This window comes from Fusarium poae, chromosome 2, assembly GCF_019609905.1.
Source record: "Fusarium poae strain DAOMC 252244 chromosome 2, whole genome shotgun sequence".
Classification (NCBI taxonomy): domain Eukaryota; kingdom Fungi; phylum Ascomycota; class Sordariomycetes; order Hypocreales; family Nectriaceae; genus Fusarium; species Fusarium poae.
In genome coordinates this window covers 2697181-2716670 of record NC_058400.1, presented here as the reverse complement: position 1 = coordinate 2716670, position 19490 = coordinate 2697181, and the positions used below count along the sequence as shown (strand labels likewise).

Genomic DNA, 19490 nt, shown 5'->3' with positions numbered 1-19490 from the left:
CATGACATCAGAGGAGACGTGCGCTAAACCCCAACAGAGGACAGATGGTTGCTGCAGCTTTTCCCCATTGGGTAAGATGTTATTGGTGCTTTGGTGCTTAACTTTCATTTTCTCCATTACCGCCAAGCGTCGTCATAGCCGAGCTGCTGTGCACTCGGAACATTTCTTGGTCTCTATCTCTATGTACCTCTTTAGCGACCACTTGGGAGGGAGATTGGATTGCAGGCTAGACCCGTTGGACGATGGTAGAGAGCATCGTCTGCTGCAACTTGGGCATCCAATCTCCACTTGGGGGTCACTGGACTGTAATGGATGGATGGAAAATCCGGGATCAAGATGCCCTGGGACCTGGGCGATTGAATGCCTGAATGCCATGGAGGGCAGCCACAGACACTGGTACCCTGGGGTTGCCATGCATGTGCAATGTATGTGCCGTGACTACGTAACACCCTCTATGAATGTGAATTTACGTGTGAATGAGGGCCAAGTTGAGTCTCTTTGGATCATAAGCAAGAACCCAAGCCGTAATACAAGCTATTTCTAGGGTTGCTACGTTTATCCCACTCTCCCTTCTATCCTCTCAGAAACTTATTGTTACCCATTTTAACCAGAAACTCGGTGTCTCTCTTCGCCAAAGGGAGACGAAATATCTCTGTCGTCGTCGTACAATTTGACAAAGACAGAGACATACTCCACACCGACAGGCCGTCTCCCGAGCGAGCGAGCAAGCAAGCATCAGTCCATCACATCACCCCTAGCTCTTAGCTAGAAACTACCATCCGTAGTCGACGCTAAGAAAAAAAGCTCCAGAAACAAAAACAAGAAAACCCTCCACAAGAGCTAAACAAGGTTCATAAGGATCGTCAATCTCCCCGTCTCAAATTTCCCTTTTCTTTTTGGTTCCCTCCTCCCATCTCTGTTTGACCTTGATATAAGATCATTCACCTTGTCACCCTATCGCACCACCTGGTCTGTATAATACAGGACTTGGTTTGGACGAGATAACACCCGACGCATAATCCCATTACCAGTACAGTAGTGGCCTTTTTTTTAGCTGCAGCCTTTGGCTCCCCTGACAGTGATCCTGGGCGTGACGACACCCAATTCCCGGGCTCCATCACAACGACTTAATCCCTACTACCTACTCATTTTTTTGGGGGGGGGGCGACAGTGCTTGCATCAACAACTAAGTTTTCCGTGATTGAAACCACCAAATATCATCATGGCGAAGAGTAAGTTCTCCTATCATGCTCGTGATTCGTTGCCAAGCATAGGAACGAAGATCATTCCCATTGCTGCGTTGCTTTTCATCATATCATCTCGGCAATCTTAGACTAACATGCTGTAGACGCACCTCTCGGCCTTGCAGGCCTGGTCCTCATGGCAGTTTCACTGCTCCTCCTCTGGTTCATTGTTCTGTCTGGACTGACCTCAACCACTCCATTTGACAAGACGTATTTCCTCCGCGCCGACACGAGCGATATCACCGGAGCTCGCGACACCACGCAATGGAACTTCTTCTACATTTGTGGCGCCGGTAACAACGACTGCGATGGTGCTCGCGCTGCTCCTGTCATCGGTCGAGCTTGGGACTCTAACCCTCGCAATGCGCCCAGCTCCCTCGTCGGCGGTCGCGCTGGCGACACTACCTCCAACCGTCAGTTCTTCCTCTGGAGGTTCGGCTGGGTCTTCATTCTCATCACCCTGTTCTTCGAAACCATTGCCTTCTTCACCGGCTTCATTGCCTGCTGTGGTCGCCTCGGCGCTGGTATCTCTGGCTTCGCGTCCATGTTCGCCTTGTTCTGCTCCTCTGTCGCCATGTCCCTGATGACGTATGTTACCTCACATCACACAAATTCAATGACTTTATTTATTAACAATTTGGCGCAGTGCTACTTGGGTTCTCGCCCGTAACGCTTTCAAGAGTGCTGGCCGTTCGGCCTCAATCGGTCGCTACGCATTTGGTTTTGCCTGGGCCTCCTGGGCTGCCCTTTTCATCGCCACCGTTCTATTTTGCCTCGGCATGCGTGGTGACAAGGGCTCCAGCGGCGGTTACAGCGGTCGCCCATGGCGCCGCAGACGTAGCGTTCGCAGCACCAACGGTTACGAAGGACGCCGTGTTAAGGACGACTACTCCTAAACTATCACTCGTCAATTGCCACTTAGGACTTGTTTAAGCGAGCGGTTTTTGGGGGCGTTGGCAATGCGTTAATTAGGAACGAGAAAGTTCAACGTCAATTTTGCAGAATCGAATTGTCATCTAGCCGACCAACTGCAATGCCGCAAATGCGGCTGCTCAAGTATTTTCGACAGCTTGATTTTGTCTGTTCATATTTGATTTAGTCACTGGCCTGTCGTATTTGGCAGGCTTGTACACATGAAACCTTTTGGGGTGAAGCATTGGAATGCTCCAAATAATGTTGAAGCGAAAGTTACGGCGAGTTCTACGAGAAGCTTGTCCGTCAATCGCGTAATAGTTATGAATATATGATACTGCACCAATACAAGTATTTTCAAATTATATCTCGTCTCGATATACAAATTGTCCCCAATACACTTCTGCAATTCCAACTAAGCTACCTCCACGGTGTTTCGTTGGTTTGATGTTTCACAAACTCACAACGCCTGTGCTACCTATTCAACACAAAGGTAGATGATACCGTTGTTGCCGATACGTTGCCAAAACATAGGATGAAGCAAAATCCGGCATGTGAATGTCATGTTTTCGTTGATTGTTCGTTCGCTAACCCCTCGAAACACGCCTCCCTTGCCTCGGCTTTCCAACGATTGAAGCCTGAAGTCGCTTTCGTAACCGTCTCTCCATCCTACCTCACTCCGCCACCTTCATTTTCGGCCGTACATGCTTGAAAACCCAAAATGCTGTCCTGATGCGTCTCCCCCAAGAGTTCTCACCCCGTTTTGTTCTTCCGTAATACAATGCCAAAATCTGATCCAGGTTTATCTAAAGCCATCCTAAAGCGTGTACAGGAGTGTTCTCAAAAGAAAGAAATCGCAGAAAAGAGCGATAAAAAACAGTACAGATAATACATGCTAGTCGAAAGACTTCGCAACGTACCACCATGTGGTAAGAAAAGACTCGTTGTTAGCAGCCATCGTAGCAATTTAACAGATGCCTGTAAATGTCTTGGTTCTGTAGCCAACTAGATACCTGCTCTGTTGACTGATTGTCGCGTCCAGTCAGCCTTGCCTTTGAGAAAAATGTGCGATTCATTCATTCCCAAATTTCGGCCTCTAGACGTCATTCGGGCTTGATATAGGGCTGACGCTGTCGAGCGGAGCAGTGTGTAATGCTGGCCTTAGAGGACCATCCACCTTCAGACCGTCTCTCTCCTTCTGCAACACACCGTTTACCCAGTCAGCCACTTCTGCATCTTCCGTTGTGGAGTTGAGGGCAATTTTGCCGACAGCTTCCGCCACCTTGTCAGCCTCATCACCGTCCTCAGCTTCTTCTGCGATGGTCTGGGGTTTTGTGAAATCAATAAGCCAGGGGTGTTTCAACAGCATTGCGTAGGTTGGTCGCTGTTTGGGAATCTTGTGAAGACAGCTTCTGACAAAATCCGTGGCTGTATCCGAGTAGCCCTCCTCGGGCATAGCAGGTGGTTCACCCTCGACAATAGCCTGTTCTCAGTTAGTAAACCGCACTCACATCTTTGATAAAAAGAAGGCCGCCTTACACTTAACTGACTAAAAATGGTAGATGATACCTCTGGCGGGTAAGGGTATGCACCTTTGGCACACTCGATGACCGTTAGGCCCAGACTCCAGACGTCACTCTGAACACTGTAAGATCCATCGGAGTTTCCTGCTTGTGCGTATCCACCGCCTGAAATTCTTTCGGGTGCCATGTAGCTCTGACAGCCGATGTTGGTTCGGGCTATACTGGCGACCAAATTACCACTGACGCCAAAATCACAGATTTTGACTTGACCTCGTGTGTTAACTAGAATGTTTGTTGGTTTGACATCGCGGTGGATAATACTGTGCTCCTCCTTCAGCGACTTCAGACCCATCACTGTGGAATAGGTGATCTTCCGCAACACGTTTTCGGGGATTCCTCCAGTATATAGCTTATCAATGGAACCTCCATCCATATACTCAATGCACATGTAGACAGCTCCCTCCTGGAAGAAAGCACCGTAAAAGTCAATGATGTAGGGCGAAATACACTCGTGTAATATGACAAGCTCCTTCAGAATAGTTGTAAACTTGGCATCATCGAGTTCCAGTCGCATTTCCTTCATTGCCATAACCGTGCCTGTGGTGCCATCACCCGAGTTTGATTGACTATCAGTTGAGTCTTCGATCGGCCTGACTGGTGAAGGGTCTGACTGCGAATACTGGACAGGGGGCAGCTTTCTTGACAAGCCTTGTCCAAACCGAGGGAGACTCCTCTTGGCATGCTTAACCTTGTAGACGGTTCCATAATTTCCCTTGCCCAGCTCGGTCATTACTTCCACTTCATCGAGGGATATGCTGAAGGTCTGACCGTTGGCAAAGTTGACTCCCGTGCGTGTGATGGTGGCAGCGCCATCAAATGTGACCCATCCCTTCTCCGTATCGATGTATTTCTTGAAATCGTCCATTTTTGACCCGTGGCCACTTCCTGTCCCGTTCGATTCTTCATTACTTGGTGCGTCGCCTGTGATGTCCGATAGTTTTCCGGGAGGCCCACGCTTCTTAACCGTGGTTGCGGCAGCGACGGGTCCCCCCATGTCGGATAGCTTCATACCCATATTGGCCCTTCTCGCGCTTAAAGAAGGCTTTGTGATCGCAGGAGCTGAGTTGGCGTGCGGAGCCTGTGGTCTTTGCATGTTCTGGGGCATTCGTAAGTTGGCAGGGAATCCGTTTGATACACTGGACGTTGGTGACTGCCCAGCAGGTGATGCTGGGTTGCCTTTTTGCAGGCGTTGCTGGTGCAGTGCCCGCGCCTTGGCCATAATACTATTTTCTACCGAAGCACTACTGTTTCCAGCAAAACTGGAGGATGTTTGCACGGGACGTCTGGCCATGCCCAAAACTCCCATCGCAGTTGAGTTCGGATTCATATTGCGAGGATCAGAAACGGACCGCAGGGACGGGACTCTTCGAGGGGGCTCATTGGGACTGTCATGATTGGGAGACTCGAGTGGCGTGCTGGGTTCAGACGAATCTTCAGAACCAGGAGATCCGGGCGTCGAGAGGTCTTTCCAGTCCTCCGGTGTGGCCGGAACCGAGTCGGAGGCGGACATCTAGTCTTACGGTACGTTGATAGTAACGAGGCAAGGTATGGCGGTAAGAGTTGTGTCGTGAAAAGACTTGGAAATTTTGATTGTGAGATATGCTCGGTACAAATTCTGGGAGGCGTAAGGATCGAGATAGGTACTGACAGGACCGCGGGGAGCTGTCGATCGGGAGACGGGACGCGATCGATTAGACGGGTACAAGAAGGAGCGATGGAGGGGAAGAAGATGGTGCGATTGTGTCGGGGCTAAAAGAGTCAAGCAGCGGGCGGTCTAGGCTTTTAGAACGTCTCTAGTACAGCAACAACCGGAACCCTCCTTCTAATCGAGGAAGAAGACTGTAGAATCTTAGGGACGGTAAATAAGTTTGACGTCCTGATAGATAACGTTCCGTATGTAATAAAACCTTTCGTGAGGTGTCTATTCTCTTTCGTTGTTCTGGGTGACACGAAGCGACCAGACTTGTCCGTTGTACTACTCAAGCGAGTTCAATTGCCCTGATGGACAGTTGGGCAGACAAAGTTCCAAACGGTGGTGATAAAACGTAGCGGCGTTGAGGGGGCTTAAAAAAAATCGGTGGACTGAGGAAAAGTTGTAGTTAGAATAAATTATTCTTGGGCCTGGCGATGAAAAATATGCGGCGTTGATGGTGTAATCAAAGCTATGTGCGCACCCGAAAGCAAGGGCCTGGTCGTAAATGAATAAAGAAGGGTAACGAATTGATTCGGCTCTTAATTCGATCCCATGTGTATCCGTATCCGTAGAGTCAAGCAAGATATAGATGGCTGGGTGCGGGGTTAAAGACTAAGTTGCCAGGCGAACTCGACAGCGATGCAAGAAGAGAGGTGATCGAATCTTGTTAAGCAACAGTCTAGGCCTGCGTAAGTCGTGTGTAAGACAGGAAAGGGTCCCAAGAAACACGGACAAGTAGCAGTGACGAAGCAGAGGGAAAAACAAGATGAGGCTGAATATGTTGGTGATAGTTTTTGATGGAACGCTGATGTGTGGCGGTTCACGCACCTACCTGATAACCTACTAAGCAAAACCAGGCTCAGAGCATGGCACAGGCAATGGGTACCTAAAAACGGACCGCTGGCACGCGTCAATAGGTACCTATCTCCAGGGGTTGACCCAGCCCACTAGGACCCGACGTGATGGACTATAGTGGCAGGAGGGATTCCCCGTGGCGGGCCATAAGGATGGGTCCATCTTGCGAGAATATACGCTAACATTGAACGATTTGGGCTAATATTCTATCATGATGAGAATGGGATTCTGTCAAAATTGGAAGGATTCGAGTTAGCTGTCGTCATGATGAACTCATTCCACGGCTTTTCTTGTAATGTTGGGCGCATGATAATATTACGGAGCTATAGCAATATCGGTATTTATGAAATAAGCAATATGCACTATTTAAAGGAGATGATTGCTTTCAGGCTTCATTTACAGTTCGTCCTTGATTTTTTCTTAATCTGCAACGCCATCGTCGATGGAGAGCTGTACTGATGACGTTAACGCGGCCAGTGTCAAGTGCACTTGATGTCAAACCTTGATTCGAGGTGGGGACTTGCATGTGTATGTACTACCCATGAGCGATATGGTTGACATAAATACGGCTGCAGATATCGCGCGTAAAAGTGTGTGACATGTCTGTTGGATTTCGTAGTTAATGTCGACTGTTTATCCAGGAGGGCCAACCATACCTAGGTAGGTAATCAGGCTCTACAATAATAAATACCAACTCCACTGGTCATAGGAGAAATGAGTTATCCGCATCCACAGATACCTATATACCTATTTGGTGATTTCTGGCTTCCAAGATCTACCTTGTAGTGACTTTTCCCCTTGTCTTGCAGCTTTACCTACCTACCCACCTAGGCATATCATTGATAACATTCCCTAGTTATTGGATTGCGCAGACGTGTGGGCACTTGTTTATCAAGATGCAAACTTCTCATAGGCAGAGACAACCAGACTATTAGAGCATGTATGAATGACACGACTGTTGCTCTAAACTGGCAGATCTGAAATAAAGAAGGACGGTTCTAAGATCATCATTCATGACCGGATCATCTGGAGGGGCGGGTAGTTGTTTGTTCTGCAAATGCAATCTGATAGCAAGTAGAACACAACTACCCTACCCCAGATACATCACATAACACTCTTGAATCCTTGATCTCAATGATCAAACCCGTGAAATGTTATGTATATAGCCGCTTACTGAAAAGCCATGGCAATAAATGAAGAATATCGGCCAATGATAAGCTGTCCTTTGTTAGGTGCTCATGACTGAGGGGGAGAGATTACGCTAGATCTGTGTGTACAAACAACATCCCATGAGGTATCTTATGATCAAGCATCAAGTACAATACAGAGGGATGCCATGCCCTACAGATATTGCGTCGTTATCAGGGACCAGACTATTTACTCCGCGTGGCATATCATATACTTGTTATTTCTTATTGTGACAGGCTTCAACCCATTGAAGTTTAAGGCCTGAAGATGGACATGGTGCACAAAAGTCGTCGTAGGGATTGTTATCACACCCTGAAATAGTCACTGCAAGCTTTTTTCCTTGACGACTCTGTCCCTCACAGTATCATGGAAGGGGCACTAAGGGCACAACTGACGATGTTTCTATTCCCATCACAGTTGAATTTACCCTTCTGTAATGTCTTACACGCCAGCGGCGATCCCTGCAGGCTATCTATCTTAAACTCTAAAGCTCCCAACGCAGAGTCGATCCCTTTGGGGGTAATGCAGAATGCAGGGTACTTCGAAACCATCATGATACATGTCTTATCCATAGTGACTCCTATCAATGTGACAGTGGGATCGGAGGCCAAGCACGAAACGTAACTGAGAACATTCTCTAAAACAAAGTTGCCAAGACTTCGGAGGATTGTCAATTGGAGTTCTATGTATCACATTCATCCAGAAGTGGGTATTTGGATAAGTCAGCGGACTTCGGAATGCCAGCAACATTGATGGTCAAGGCGAATAAGCATATGCTGCACATTATTGAATGCAACTTCTTAACAACTGTTGCTAATATAGGTATGTAGTATTGTCCAGTCCTACATAGACGGTAAATATTATTATCAGTAAATGGATTCACAATGCTCTGTCGGAGTAGCCATTGGAAATCCCAACACGAAACATCGCTTGTCTGCTCGATAATACGATGGTAATTCATTTGTGCTATGATATGGGCTATTATCTATCAGAAAGAATAGCAAGGAACATTTGGCTATGTCATACCCAAATTGAAAAGCATCGCGTGACAAGCTACGCAAATTGATAGACCTCGCCTCATACAAACATCAGCATTGCCCAATAACGGTGCACACTGCCTCGCTATTCGAGGAGTACAAAATGCGTAATGACGGCTTGCGTGGCTCATCACAGAGAGGCCTAACTCCTCCAGCCTCTGAGCGTGAAGCACCAGGCAACGTGCCAGATAACACCATGACGAAAGTTGGCGCCACACCTAAATGCAATAGTGCGTCGTGTCGGAACATCACTATACTACCCGACCCCTGTACGGATAGACAGGACAGGATCAACATTCCCAACTTGGCATTCTTGAACGATTTTGAGACAGTAGGGCACCTTGATAATGGACTGTCTTCTAGAACTATGTTTCGATACATCATCGTTAAAGAAGAAGAAAAGTGATTTGTTTCTGTTTGTTTGATGATACAAAGGAGGTGTCTGGCCAACGTGGCCCTGTGGAAGGATGTTTCTGGATGAGTCCAATAGGAGTTTACTAGTGAGTATTTGGTTGTGGCGTCACCAAGAAAGTCTGGTCTCGTCCCCATTGGAAACCCCTGCTTGGAGGACGCCGCCCTGGCGCCACGGCACACATGGGCGTGTTTCAATGGTTAAGTTTGTTGTGAGGCAAGGATCCAGATTAAATAGTTTGGTTACCTCATTCAGGCCGCTGGTGCATTACTGAAGCAGCCAGTGACGAGGATAGATGATTCTCCAAGGAGCTGAAGGCCCGGATTGAGGTAACCCAACAGGTGAGAACAGGACAGCCAAATGTAGCCTAAACAAGGAAGCTTATGGGGCCGTTGTCATAGTTCAAACTACTAGCTCAAGGTTATCAATCGGGAATTGGGGACGTACATCGCCATCTTGTAACTTGTTCCAGTTCCAGTTCCAGGTCCCAGCCTAGGAGGCACCGCCGCCTTTGGCCCCAGAAAAGAACCCACCCGCGCGGCGTTCTGTATCATTTCGCACTCGCTATCCTTTGACTCTATTTTCTTTAAATACTATTCAACGACGCAATTCTTCGGCACAATTAAAAAGCCTCAATTTCGTATAGTTCAACTGAGTCCCCTGTTGGCTTTTCTGCGCACCCGATCTCCACACAAGCCGGACAGGATCCTTATCAGTCGTATCGCCACGAACGCGCGCCCAGAGATATAAGCATTTGATAATCCTCCGATTCGCGCCGATCGTTGAATTTTACCTTACAACGAACAACAATCTGAAGCAGTTCAACTACTTGATGGCTTCTTGGCAGTCCTTTTCGGTCCCGTCTTTTCGACTGACGCAACTTGCTCAAGATGCATCCGAGTTGCCCCTACAAACATTCGCCAACACCCATGATACGCATCCCTCGATAGCGCACCTATGTCTCCTGGTGTTTGAAGCTGTACTCGAAGTAGTATGTGTTAGTTTGCCTGGCTACATCGTCGCGCGGCTCGGCCACTTCGATGCTGAGAAGCAGAAGTTCTTGGCTAATCTCAACGTGATGCTATTCACGCCATGCCTGAGTATGTTGTAGTTCAGCACCAACTGTACTCCGGTATACTAACATTATGATCGCAGTCTTCACTAAGCTCGCCTCTCAGCTTACTGCAGAGAAACTTTCCGACCTCGCCATTATCCCTGTCATTTTCATTATCCAGACATTCGTATCATGGGTCGTATCCTTCGTTGTCGGAAAGTTGTTCGGATTCAACAGGCGAGCATCCAACTTTGTTACGGCAATGGGTGTTTTCGGAAACTCAAACTCGTTGCCCATCTCCCTCGTTCTCTCGCTTTCCCAGACACTGAAAGGCCTGCACTGGGATAAGGTTCCTGGAGACAACGACGACGAGGTTGGCGCGCGTGGTATTCTCTATCTCCTTATCTTCCAGCAGCTCGGCCAGCTTGTCCGTTGGAGCTGGGGTTACCATGTCCTCCTTGCTCCTAAGGAAAAGTACCCCGAGTACCGCGAGGAGATCGCCGAAGAAGGACAGCGCTACCGTGACGATGAAAACCACGAGAATGCGTCCTTGATTGATGGCCTCGATGGCGAGACGGAGGATGAGGGAGACCGCCTGAGTATCGACTCGCAAAACTATGATCCTGCTGGTCGAACCCCTATCGCGAGTGCCTCCCGTGTCTCGCTCGCGGTTTCTAGCGACGACGATATGCCCAAGAAGTCTATGCCAAAGAGTAAGCAGGGACAAACTGATATTGCTGCTCCCCTTAATGGTAATGCGGGCAGCATGGATTCTTTCCCACCTGTCCCATCGCTTGAGGATGATGAGGGACCTGCCGGTATCGCAGCGAGAACCAAATCCGCTGTCAAATCACCCTTCATCCGCCTACACCAGGGGACATCCAAGACACTTTGCAACTGGTACCAGAAGTCTCCCGCCCCTGTCAAGGCCACCCTGAGATTTACCAAGCGTGCGGCTGGAAAGTTCAACAACTTTATATGGGAATTCATGAATCCCCCCCTCTGGGCCATGCTGATTGCCATCCTTGTTGCTTCTATCCCATCGCTTCAGCGACTTTTCTTCGAAGAGGGCTCTTTCGTTCAGAACAGTGTGACCAACGCCATTCGCTCAAGCGGAAATGTTGCCGTTCCATTGATTCTGGTTGTTCTTGGTGCCAATCTGGCCCGTAACACCATGGCCAAGGATGAAGCACTAGACCCTGAGGAGGAGCGCATTGGAACCAAGCTCTTAGTTGCCTCTCTGCTTTGTCGTATGGTTCTACCGACTGCTATCATGGCTCCCATGCTTGCTCTCATTGCCAAGTATGTGAATGTTAGCATTCTCGATGATCCCATTTTTGTCATCGTTTGTTTCTTGCTCACTGGAGCACCCAGCGCGCTTCAGCTTGCTCAGATTTGCCAAATCAACAACGTCTTTGAGAAGACGATGGGCAGAATCTTGTTCCAGAGCTATGTCATCTGGTAAGTCACCAATTCTTCGCCTCGGTATGATATGACCCGAACCACGCTAACTTATGCAGGATCCTTCCCTCAACCCTGATCCTTGTCATGATGGCTCTCGAAGTCGTCGAATGGGCTCGATAATTCATGACTTAAACGTGGATTTGAAAAGCAAACAAGTGGAGTTTTAATATGTCAGTTTCTTTCGGGAATTGTTGAACTGTCTCTACATCTGTAGGTCTCTATTGGCGTTAGGTTGAGTCAGTTATTGCCCGGGAAACATGTACCGGCAAGGTTTTTACGGAAACTTGGAGTTTGATCACGTCGAAAGAAAATGGCCAATGCTTGGTTGACTTGCGCACACTGTTTTATTTACAGGGTATTGCTATAAGCGGGAGTTTCTTGGTTCTGGCTTATAATAGTGCAAATGAGTAATGGAAAAATAAACGATTTTTTTTTTGGTTCCTATCAACCGTATGATTGAAGCACCATGTTGTGCTTGACTACTATCTGCCAACCGTAATGAATATTGAACAGAGAACTGCTAGCTGCAACATACCCTTTTCATTAGGTTCCGTTAACCATGTTTTCCTCAGGCACAATCTCCCAGTCTCTTACAGTGCCCTTCCAGTCACTGATGCGCACGTCCTTAATATCAACCGATACGACTCTGACCTCTTCGCCAGCTACGAAGCAGCCGCGGCCTCCATCCTCAACAAGTCCGTTCTCGCGTTGAAACGACTCGGTCGTGGACTCGTCAAAGGTGTTGTTCTCGAGATGCTGCTCGCGATAATACTTCTCCTCTTCAGTCCCACTAGGCACCAAGCGAGCGGCACCTCCTATGGTCGCGCTGATACTAGAGAGTGCTGCAGTGTTGATATTTAGAAGGAGTGAGGCAAGACTTGAGCGGTGCTCGGGACCAGGAGAACCGCCTGACGGTCGGCGGCCGTGAGTCGGCGGTCGGTGGGAGACCCCTAGACTTGTTGTTAGTATTGAAATATCTTTATTCGGAAGTGGTGTAAGGAATGCGTACAGTCGTGGACAAGCAACGATACGTTGGGGTTAGTCACCAGGTTGGATGTCTTTTTAGAAGCCGGGTTTGTTGTCATGATGATGACTGGGTAATTGGAGTAAGGTGAAGATGGGAGGTATGTATAGTTCATAAGGGAAACATGAGGAATGTTCTCTGTGCATGTTGCCAAGTGAAGCTATATTGATTGTCAGTAACTGATCTGTGGTGATCGTTTGTTGAACGCGATGTCAATGTGGGGGAGGGGCAGAGCGTACAAAGCGAGCATTGTCAAGACATTGAACGACATCCGGAGGTAGTGTCGATGTTGTCTGCTTGTGGGTATCACCCACAGAAGCTTCAGAGTTGAGAGGTATTTGTTCCATCTTGAGTTATGTATCCTAACAATTTGGTGGTTGAAGATGCATGAGATAGGCTCTGCAGGAGCTTCAGCCCAGCTTTGCTATACGGCACATTCCGCAAGTCCCGACGCACTCATTTGGGCTTAGTCATTTGTCAATTGAGGGGCAGGTGACGTAGGATATGTCGTGGGTAAGTGCAACTGCGGATTGTCCCATGAAATTAGGTAGGTAGGGACTCAGTCAGAATCGGGACCAGTATTAACAACAAAATCAGAGCTTTAGCTAGGTACTAAGTGTTCATTGAATACCCACATCTAAACCGAATGGACATGGTTTTGAATTGGAAACGGCGACTATACACTATTTTCTACAAGGTATGTATTCATGTTTTATTCTGTTCCTTTAGGTTGTTTTCCCCAGAGTTCAAGAGCTAAGCTTCTAAAATTGCCGTCTGGGGAAGGTACCTAAGTACCGGCTACTTGCGGTTCCATACGGTCACGGTTGTTGTTGCCGCGTTGAACCTTCAGAGCCGTCGGCATAGCACATTCACGGCATTAGGATCGAGGATAATATTCCGAGGCAGATATTTGTAGACAGTCGTCGTCTTATTTATGCTCCAGGACTTCTTTCTGAAGTTTTGTCAAGCTGCATACTGCTCCCAGACACTGAATTGGGTGCTTCTATAACTTAATCGCCCATCATGCGTTCTACACTTCGCGCTAACCGACGTCTTCCTTTGAAGCCTCTCCCTCGGTTTCTATCTACCACTACCCCTTCAAGCGCTTCCACCTCTTCTATAGCATCTTCGTCGCCCACACCAAAGCATACACCCATCAGTTCGGTCCTTATTGCTAACCGTGGTGAAATCGTAATTCGCATTAACCGGACTGCTGAGCGCCTCGGTATCCGGGCCACTACTGTTTATACCGACATTGATGCTGGCTCTTGGCATGCCTCTTCAGGATTCCAATCTCTGGGCTTGGGTCCCGCAAACGCTTATTTAGACGGCGAGAAGATTATATCTTTAGCGAAGCAGAATGGCATCCAGGCACTCCATCCTGGTTATGGCTTTTTGTCGGAAAACTCCAAGTTCGCGGAACGCTGCGAGGAAGAGGGTATCGTATTTGTCGGGCCACCCGCTACTGCCATGGCCGATATGGGACACAAGGCTCGCAGTAAAGAGATCATGACAGCTGCCAACGTTCCCTGCGTTCCAGGATATCACGGCGCAGATCAAGGCGAGCAAGAGCTCCTAGAACACGCCAAGAAGATCACATTCCCGGTACTTCTCAAAAGTGTTCGTGGTGGCGGAGGTAAAGGAATGCGTATCGTATTGACCGAGGAAGAGTTCTTGACACAGCTCAGAAGTGCTCGAGCTGAGGCTAAAGCTTCATTTGGTGAAGGCGGCGAGGTCATGTTGGTGGAAAAGTACATTATTCGCCCACGGCACGTTGAAGTGCAAGTCTTTGCCGATAAATGGGGCAATACCGTCGCTCTAGGCGAACGAGACTGCAGTATTCAGCGCCGACACCAGAAGATCCTTGAGGAATCTCCTGCTCCTGATCTGGATCTGGCAACTCGGCACGATCTTTGGGACAAGGCCCGGAAAGCAGCTTCAGCGGTCGGCTACGTCGGTGCTGGCACCGTTGAGTTTATTCTCGACAAGGATACCAACAAGTTCTACTTCATGGAGATGAACACCCGACTTCAAGTAGAACATCCTGTCACCGAGATGGTCACTGGTCTAGATTTGGTGGAGTGGCAGTTCCGAGTTGCTGCAGGCGAGAAGCTTCCTCTGTCCCAGGAGGAGGTGGAAACCCAGATGAACGCGAGAGGTGCCGCCATTGAGGCAAGAATCTACGCCGAGAATCCCGAAAAGGGTTTTATTCCCGACTCTGGCAAGCTAGTAAGGGCGTACCTCCCAGTCGAGCTGCAGAACGAGGACGTTCGTCTGGACTGGGGCTTCCGTTCTGGAAACACCATTTCCGAGGCTTATGATGGTATGATCGCGAAGCTTATCGTACGGGGCGATACAAGAGAACGCGCTATTGCTAAGATGGAGAGCGTCCTAAGATCCTATGAGATCGTCGGTGTTGCTACAAACATCGAATTCCTGAAGCGCCTTTGCGAGACTGATGCTTTTGTGGAGGGCGACGTAGAGACCGGCTTTATCGACAAATGGCGAGAGCAGCTATTTAAGCCTCGAGCTATTAAGAGCGAAGTCTTTGCACAAGCAGCCCTTGGTATGGTCAACTTCGAACTCCAAAACTCTGGGCCTCATGGTCTTACGCTTGGGTTTGGCGAGGCCAACAACATTGGCGAACGGAAACTTTCTTTCAAGATCCAGGACGGATACAGTCAAGAAGAAGGAGAAGTTGTTGAAGCCAGCGTGACGCAGGTATCCCATAACCTGTACAACGTTTCTATCTCCCGAAAAGGCGACGAAACGCCTCAAGTATTCACCAACATTGCTTGCAAGCCAGAGCCAGAAGGCGAGGTTATGAAGCTTGAGTCATATTTCCCACTCGAACGAATTCAGTCTTCGGTTGTACCCCAACACACAGATAACGATACAAAAGTCACTGTCTTTCAGCATGGCGTGAAGACGGATCTTGTCCTACTACCGCCCAAGTGGTATGAGAAGGCACTTGGCCTTAAGGAATCAAGTGCCTCAGTGGCAGCACCCATGCCCTGTAAGATCCTGAAGAATGAAGTTGAAGAGGGCCAAACGGTACAGAAAGGTGCCCCCCTGGTAGTGTAGGTCATCCACTTGTGTCCTTTCTGATAGAAAGACTAATATACTCCTAGGATCGAATCAATGAAGATGGAGACTATTATCCGATCGCCGCAAGACGGTGTGATCAAGAAGCTGGCACACAAGGAAGGAGTGAGTCAATACAACAAACTTTCATAGGAATCATCACTAACACGGGTCAGGATATTTGCAAAGCAGGCACAGTGCTTGTGATGTTTGAAGAAGCCGACGGAAAGGATGGAGATGCATAATCGATTTGAATACAACGATATAATGAATTCTGGCGTTAAATAAAGGATGTATGAAAAGATCTATTTATATGGCTTGATCATAGGTTTGGAAACCTCTATCAGCTCAAACTCTCACTTGATGGGTGCGCAGGTATTTATCCCTCCCTGTTTATCGTTGAATAGTGTCTCTCCGCCCAATGCACAAACTCCACCAACTCCAGCAATGCAATCTTAGATAGAAAGAAACCTTGAAATAAAACCAAAACAATAGCAAAAGAATATTTGCCTTGACCCTGATGTTTCTGGGGCTAGTCTGTTGTAGATGAAGAATTGGTGCTACCCGATTATCGGGTATGCATTGCAGTATACTCCGAAGGGAGATATCGGCTAAGTTTGGATGCCTTGGCCGATGAGCGAATCCGTTTCCACCAGCTTTCAATACGTGCTTGGAACTTTGGATCATCAGATGTTGTGAAGATAGTAAACTTGTTGATGAGATCCTAGATTTTTTTTGTCAGAAAGGGCGAGCCTTGTGGGTGTACGTTTAAACTCACCTCCTCTATAGCCAACGTGATGAAACCCATCACAAATGCCACCCAGGCAAGGGTTCCGGTTGTGTTCAGGAATTGGTTACCACCTCGGAATTCCACCGTGCCAGTGCATTTTCCGGTCTTGGGACTTGGGAAGATGTTCTGGAAATTCCAGAGCACGTATCTGTTTCCTTGCATGTAGTAGCACAAGTCAATCTCTGATGTTGCAGCCTTGATTGATGCCGCTACTTTCATCAGTGAGCTCTTGTTCCTCCCAAACATCAACAGCGTGTCGCGCAGTCCAGAACCCATACTCTGACTATTGGGGCGACAGTACTGGTTCTCACGACGGACCCTAGGAAGCATGGCCGCGACGAAATCTTCATAGAGGACCGTTGCAAAAGCAATCTTCTTGAGACTGCGCAATGAGAACTTGTTGTGACTGGAGACGGGAGTAATGTGGACGTGGCCTCCACAGGAGATGTCGCGCTGAGGACTGAAGTGCACTCGCATGGCTTCCCAGAAGTCACCGAGGATTTGACTGACGGGTTGCTTGGTATCCAAACGAGGGGAGACGACTTCCATGCAGACTGGGGTCCCATGTTAGTGAGCTGACTAGCTAGGTTCGGTTGGTGCCGTGTTGGACGGAATTACATACCCATAGGACGCTCTCTCTTCAGAGAACCATCTCTAGTGACAAACCACTTGCCACCGTAGTACTCTGGGTGTTTGCTGTACTTTGAGCAGTCATCGTGTACTGCTGCAATGTCTCGGTTCCTTAGTTTCTGGGCAAGTTGTCGATACCAGTCAACGTTGGTAAAACTTTCCACAGGACCATAAGGCTTCACAACAGCTTCGATCTCAACACCAAAGTTGTAATGTTTAAGCTTTGTAACCGTCATGATCGACATTGCTTGATGTAAAGGCGGGACTCGAAAAAGAAAAAGTTGGCCGAGTCGATAAGTTCAGGGTTAAAGGTGGCGGATTGGGCGTGCAGATGTATGTCGAGATGACGGTCCTTGATTTCTGTACAGGTATCGAAGTGCTTTTTAGTAGGAATGGTGTTGTTCCACATGCATGAAGCTGATTGACTGTCGTTTGATATCCCTTTTTTCTTGCAAGGTATATGAACAATTGGCTCTGAGCTGTCCAGATAATAAGTGATGATAGTTGCTCGCCTGACACGAGCTGTACAATATCGTCACATCCCAAGAAAAGCGTTGTCTTTTCGCGCTGTTAAATACAGCAAACGTCTCTCTCATCGAATAGGCGGTGCGGACGGATGCTCTGGCAGAGGATGCCGGTGTGGAACCTCGCCGGGGGGTACGGTGGTCTGCCGAGAGGCCGGGGTGCCAACGTCCAACATGGAAAAGGAGCGGGCTGGGCCGCCTCGTAGCGTCTCAATCTTTAAGGCTGTAGTATCAGACGACAGCTGGTTCCTTTGCCTGCCATTGAGGCTCGCCAAACAGTCGGTATTCTGGGGGGTACCTGCACATACCCTGCAATACCCGCTCACTAGCTGTTTAACAAGTCGTCTTAACGTGGACCTCAGCAATTGGTCGTGAGTTGTTGTCAAAATCTGACTCAGTTGCTGCCCAATGTGACAGCGAGCTCCAGGCCCGGGCAGCAGTCCACTCCGCCTGTCGACCGCTGTTGGCGCCGAGTGCGACTACCTACTGTGCGTAAGTGAGTTTTATGCTTTGGCAAAGTTGACGTGGACGCTGCTTGTTTGACCGGCTTCCTGTTTTTTCTTTCATGTGAGGGAGCCGATTCCCATCACATCTTAATCGACATTAGCAACCCACTATCACACTCTTCTGCTGTACCAAAAACGAAACATAACGCAACATACCATACGTTTCTCTCCGTACCTGCACCGCACCGTACCATACCAGATCATACAGTCCAGATTACCGGATGCTCGGAATCTGATGCCCCCGAAAGATTTTCAAAATGAACCCGCATACAGATGACGAAGGCCAGTCTACCAAATACTATTTTGCCTATGGAAGCAACCTCCATCTACAGCAGATGAAAAAAAGATGTCCTGGAAGCAAGTTCATCGGTTCTGCAAAGCTTGTAGACTACAGATGGCAGATCAATGAGCGCGGATACGCAAATGTCGTTGAGGCGCAAGGCCACTGGGTTGAAGGCTTGGTCTACGAGATCAATTCTCGAGACGAAGCTCGTCTCGATATCAATGAAGGCGTTTCCAAGGACGCATACAGAAAACAGTACATGTCGGTCTTGTTACGGCGTGCTGATGCTTCATTGTACCGCCGGCCTGTGCCTTGGATTGTGAACAACGGCGGCCCAGACCAGGCGAGAATTGTAGCTCAGCAAAGCACCGGACAGAGCAGACTCATCGTCTACAAGCCTCATTTGGAACACGACATATTGGTATATATCAGTCCAAGATACATTGTCGACAGTGATCCCAAGGAAGAATATATCGACCGAATCAACTTGGGGATTGCCGATGCCAGAGCTCTGGGGGTCAGTCACGACTACATCAGCAACTGCGTTCGACCCTTTATCCCAGTGACATCCACCCAGAACCCGGGACCGTCTGGGACAACCACTAACACAACGGCAGGCAATAAGCCAAAAGTTGTGAGAAAGGCTCCCGCTCCTGCTTCCGCTCCCGCTCCAGCTCCGGCCAAAAAAGCCAAGCAACCTGCCGCCCTTGAAGTCAAACGCACAGCCCCTCCCAGAGGTAGAGACCCGTCGCCAAACAAGACAACCAGCCGAAGACCATCACCGCAACAGCAACAACCTCAGTCACCAGGGGCTTATAATCAACGTTTCCCGAGAAACTCTGCACCCGGTGGTCTGGACCGGCTTATGCGACCTTCGCAGTCACGTTCTCATGCAGCATCAGTGCCACCGCTTCCCCAACGGCCAGCTTACCCTGGAGTTACTCTACGAGTTCCTGCTTCGAACCGGCCCAGGCCTGTGTCAGATGTTGGTGCGCCGGCGCCTCCTTTGCCTCCTCGACCTCGTCGAGTACGGAGCATACCAGTCATTGTTGTACAGGAAAGCTATAGTGGTTATTGGTATCGATAAAAAGTTCAGATCTAGCACAAAGTTCCCTTAAATACCCAAAATCGTTATCCTGCATAAGCACTCAGTCGAAATTTCCGTTCATTCAATCATTTCCCTGTTGTGTGTCTCGCCTTCTTAGTG

At 48.6% G+C, this 19490-nt stretch overlaps 7 protein-coding genes across 7 annotated transcripts; 4 read left to right on the top strand and 3 right to left on the bottom strand.

The window, feature by feature from the left end:
• Positions 1–1222: 1222 nt before the first annotated feature.
• On the top strand, positions 1223–2140 carry FPOAC1_004819 (uncharacterized protein; the record flags this gene model as incomplete). Its single annotated transcript, XM_044849357.1, has 3 exons — positions 1223–1232; positions 1349–1832; positions 1891–2140. The coding sequence occupies 3 exons, from the start codon at positions 1223–1225 to the stop codon at positions 2138–2140; spliced, it is 744 nt and encodes a 247-aa protein (XP_044708067.1).
• A 1112-nt stretch (positions 2141–3252) lies between these two features.
• On the bottom strand, positions 3253–5249 carry FPOAC1_004818 (uncharacterized protein; the record flags this gene model as incomplete). The annotated part of the gene is made up of 2 exons (XM_044849356.1): positions 3253–3639; positions 3696–5249. 2 exons carry the CDS (start codon positions 5247–5249, stop codon positions 3253–3255), a joined length of 1941 nt encoding a protein of 646 aa, XP_044708066.1.
• Positions 5250–8615: 3366 nt separating this feature from the next.
• On the top strand, positions 8616–11562 carry FPOAC1_004817 (uncharacterized protein; the record flags this gene model as incomplete). The annotated part of the gene is made up of 4 exons (XM_044849355.1): positions 8616–8742; positions 9815–10024; positions 10080–11439; positions 11499–11562. 4 exons carry the CDS (start codon positions 8616–8618, stop codon positions 11560–11562), a joined length of 1761 nt encoding a protein of 586 aa, XP_044708065.1.
• A 423-nt stretch (positions 11563–11985) lies between these two features.
• On the bottom strand, positions 11986–12813 carry FPOAC1_004816 (uncharacterized protein; the record flags this gene model as incomplete). Its single annotated transcript, XM_044849354.1, has 3 exons — positions 11986–12392; positions 12452–12626; positions 12706–12813. 3 exons carry the CDS (start codon positions 12811–12813, stop codon positions 11986–11988), a joined length of 690 nt encoding a protein of 229 aa, XP_044708064.1.
• Positions 12814–13489: 676 nt separating this feature from the next.
• Positions 13490–15795, top strand: FPOAC1_004815 (uncharacterized protein; the record flags this gene model as incomplete). Its single annotated transcript, XM_044849353.1, has 3 exons — positions 13490–15546; positions 15598–15676; positions 15727–15795. The coding sequence occupies 3 exons, from the start codon at positions 13490–13492 to the stop codon at positions 15793–15795; spliced, it is 2205 nt and encodes a 734-aa protein (XP_044708063.1).
• Positions 15796–16118: 323 nt separating this feature from the next.
• FPOAC1_004814 (uncharacterized protein) lies at positions 16119–17215 on the bottom strand (the record flags this gene model as incomplete). Its single annotated transcript, XM_044849352.1, has 3 exons — positions 16119–16274; positions 16329–16894; positions 16963–17215. 3 exons carry the CDS (start codon positions 17213–17215, stop codon positions 16119–16121), a joined length of 975 nt encoding a protein of 324 aa, XP_044708062.1.
• A 1042-nt stretch (positions 17216–18257) lies between these two features.
• On the top strand, positions 18258–19370 carry FPOAC1_004813 (uncharacterized protein; the record flags this gene model as incomplete). The annotated part of the gene is made up of 1 exon (XM_044849351.1): positions 18258–19370. One exon carries the CDS (start codon positions 18258–18260, stop codon positions 19368–19370), a length of 1113 nt encoding a protein of 370 aa, XP_044708061.1.
• Between the last annotated feature and the right edge of the window lie 120 nt (positions 19371–19490).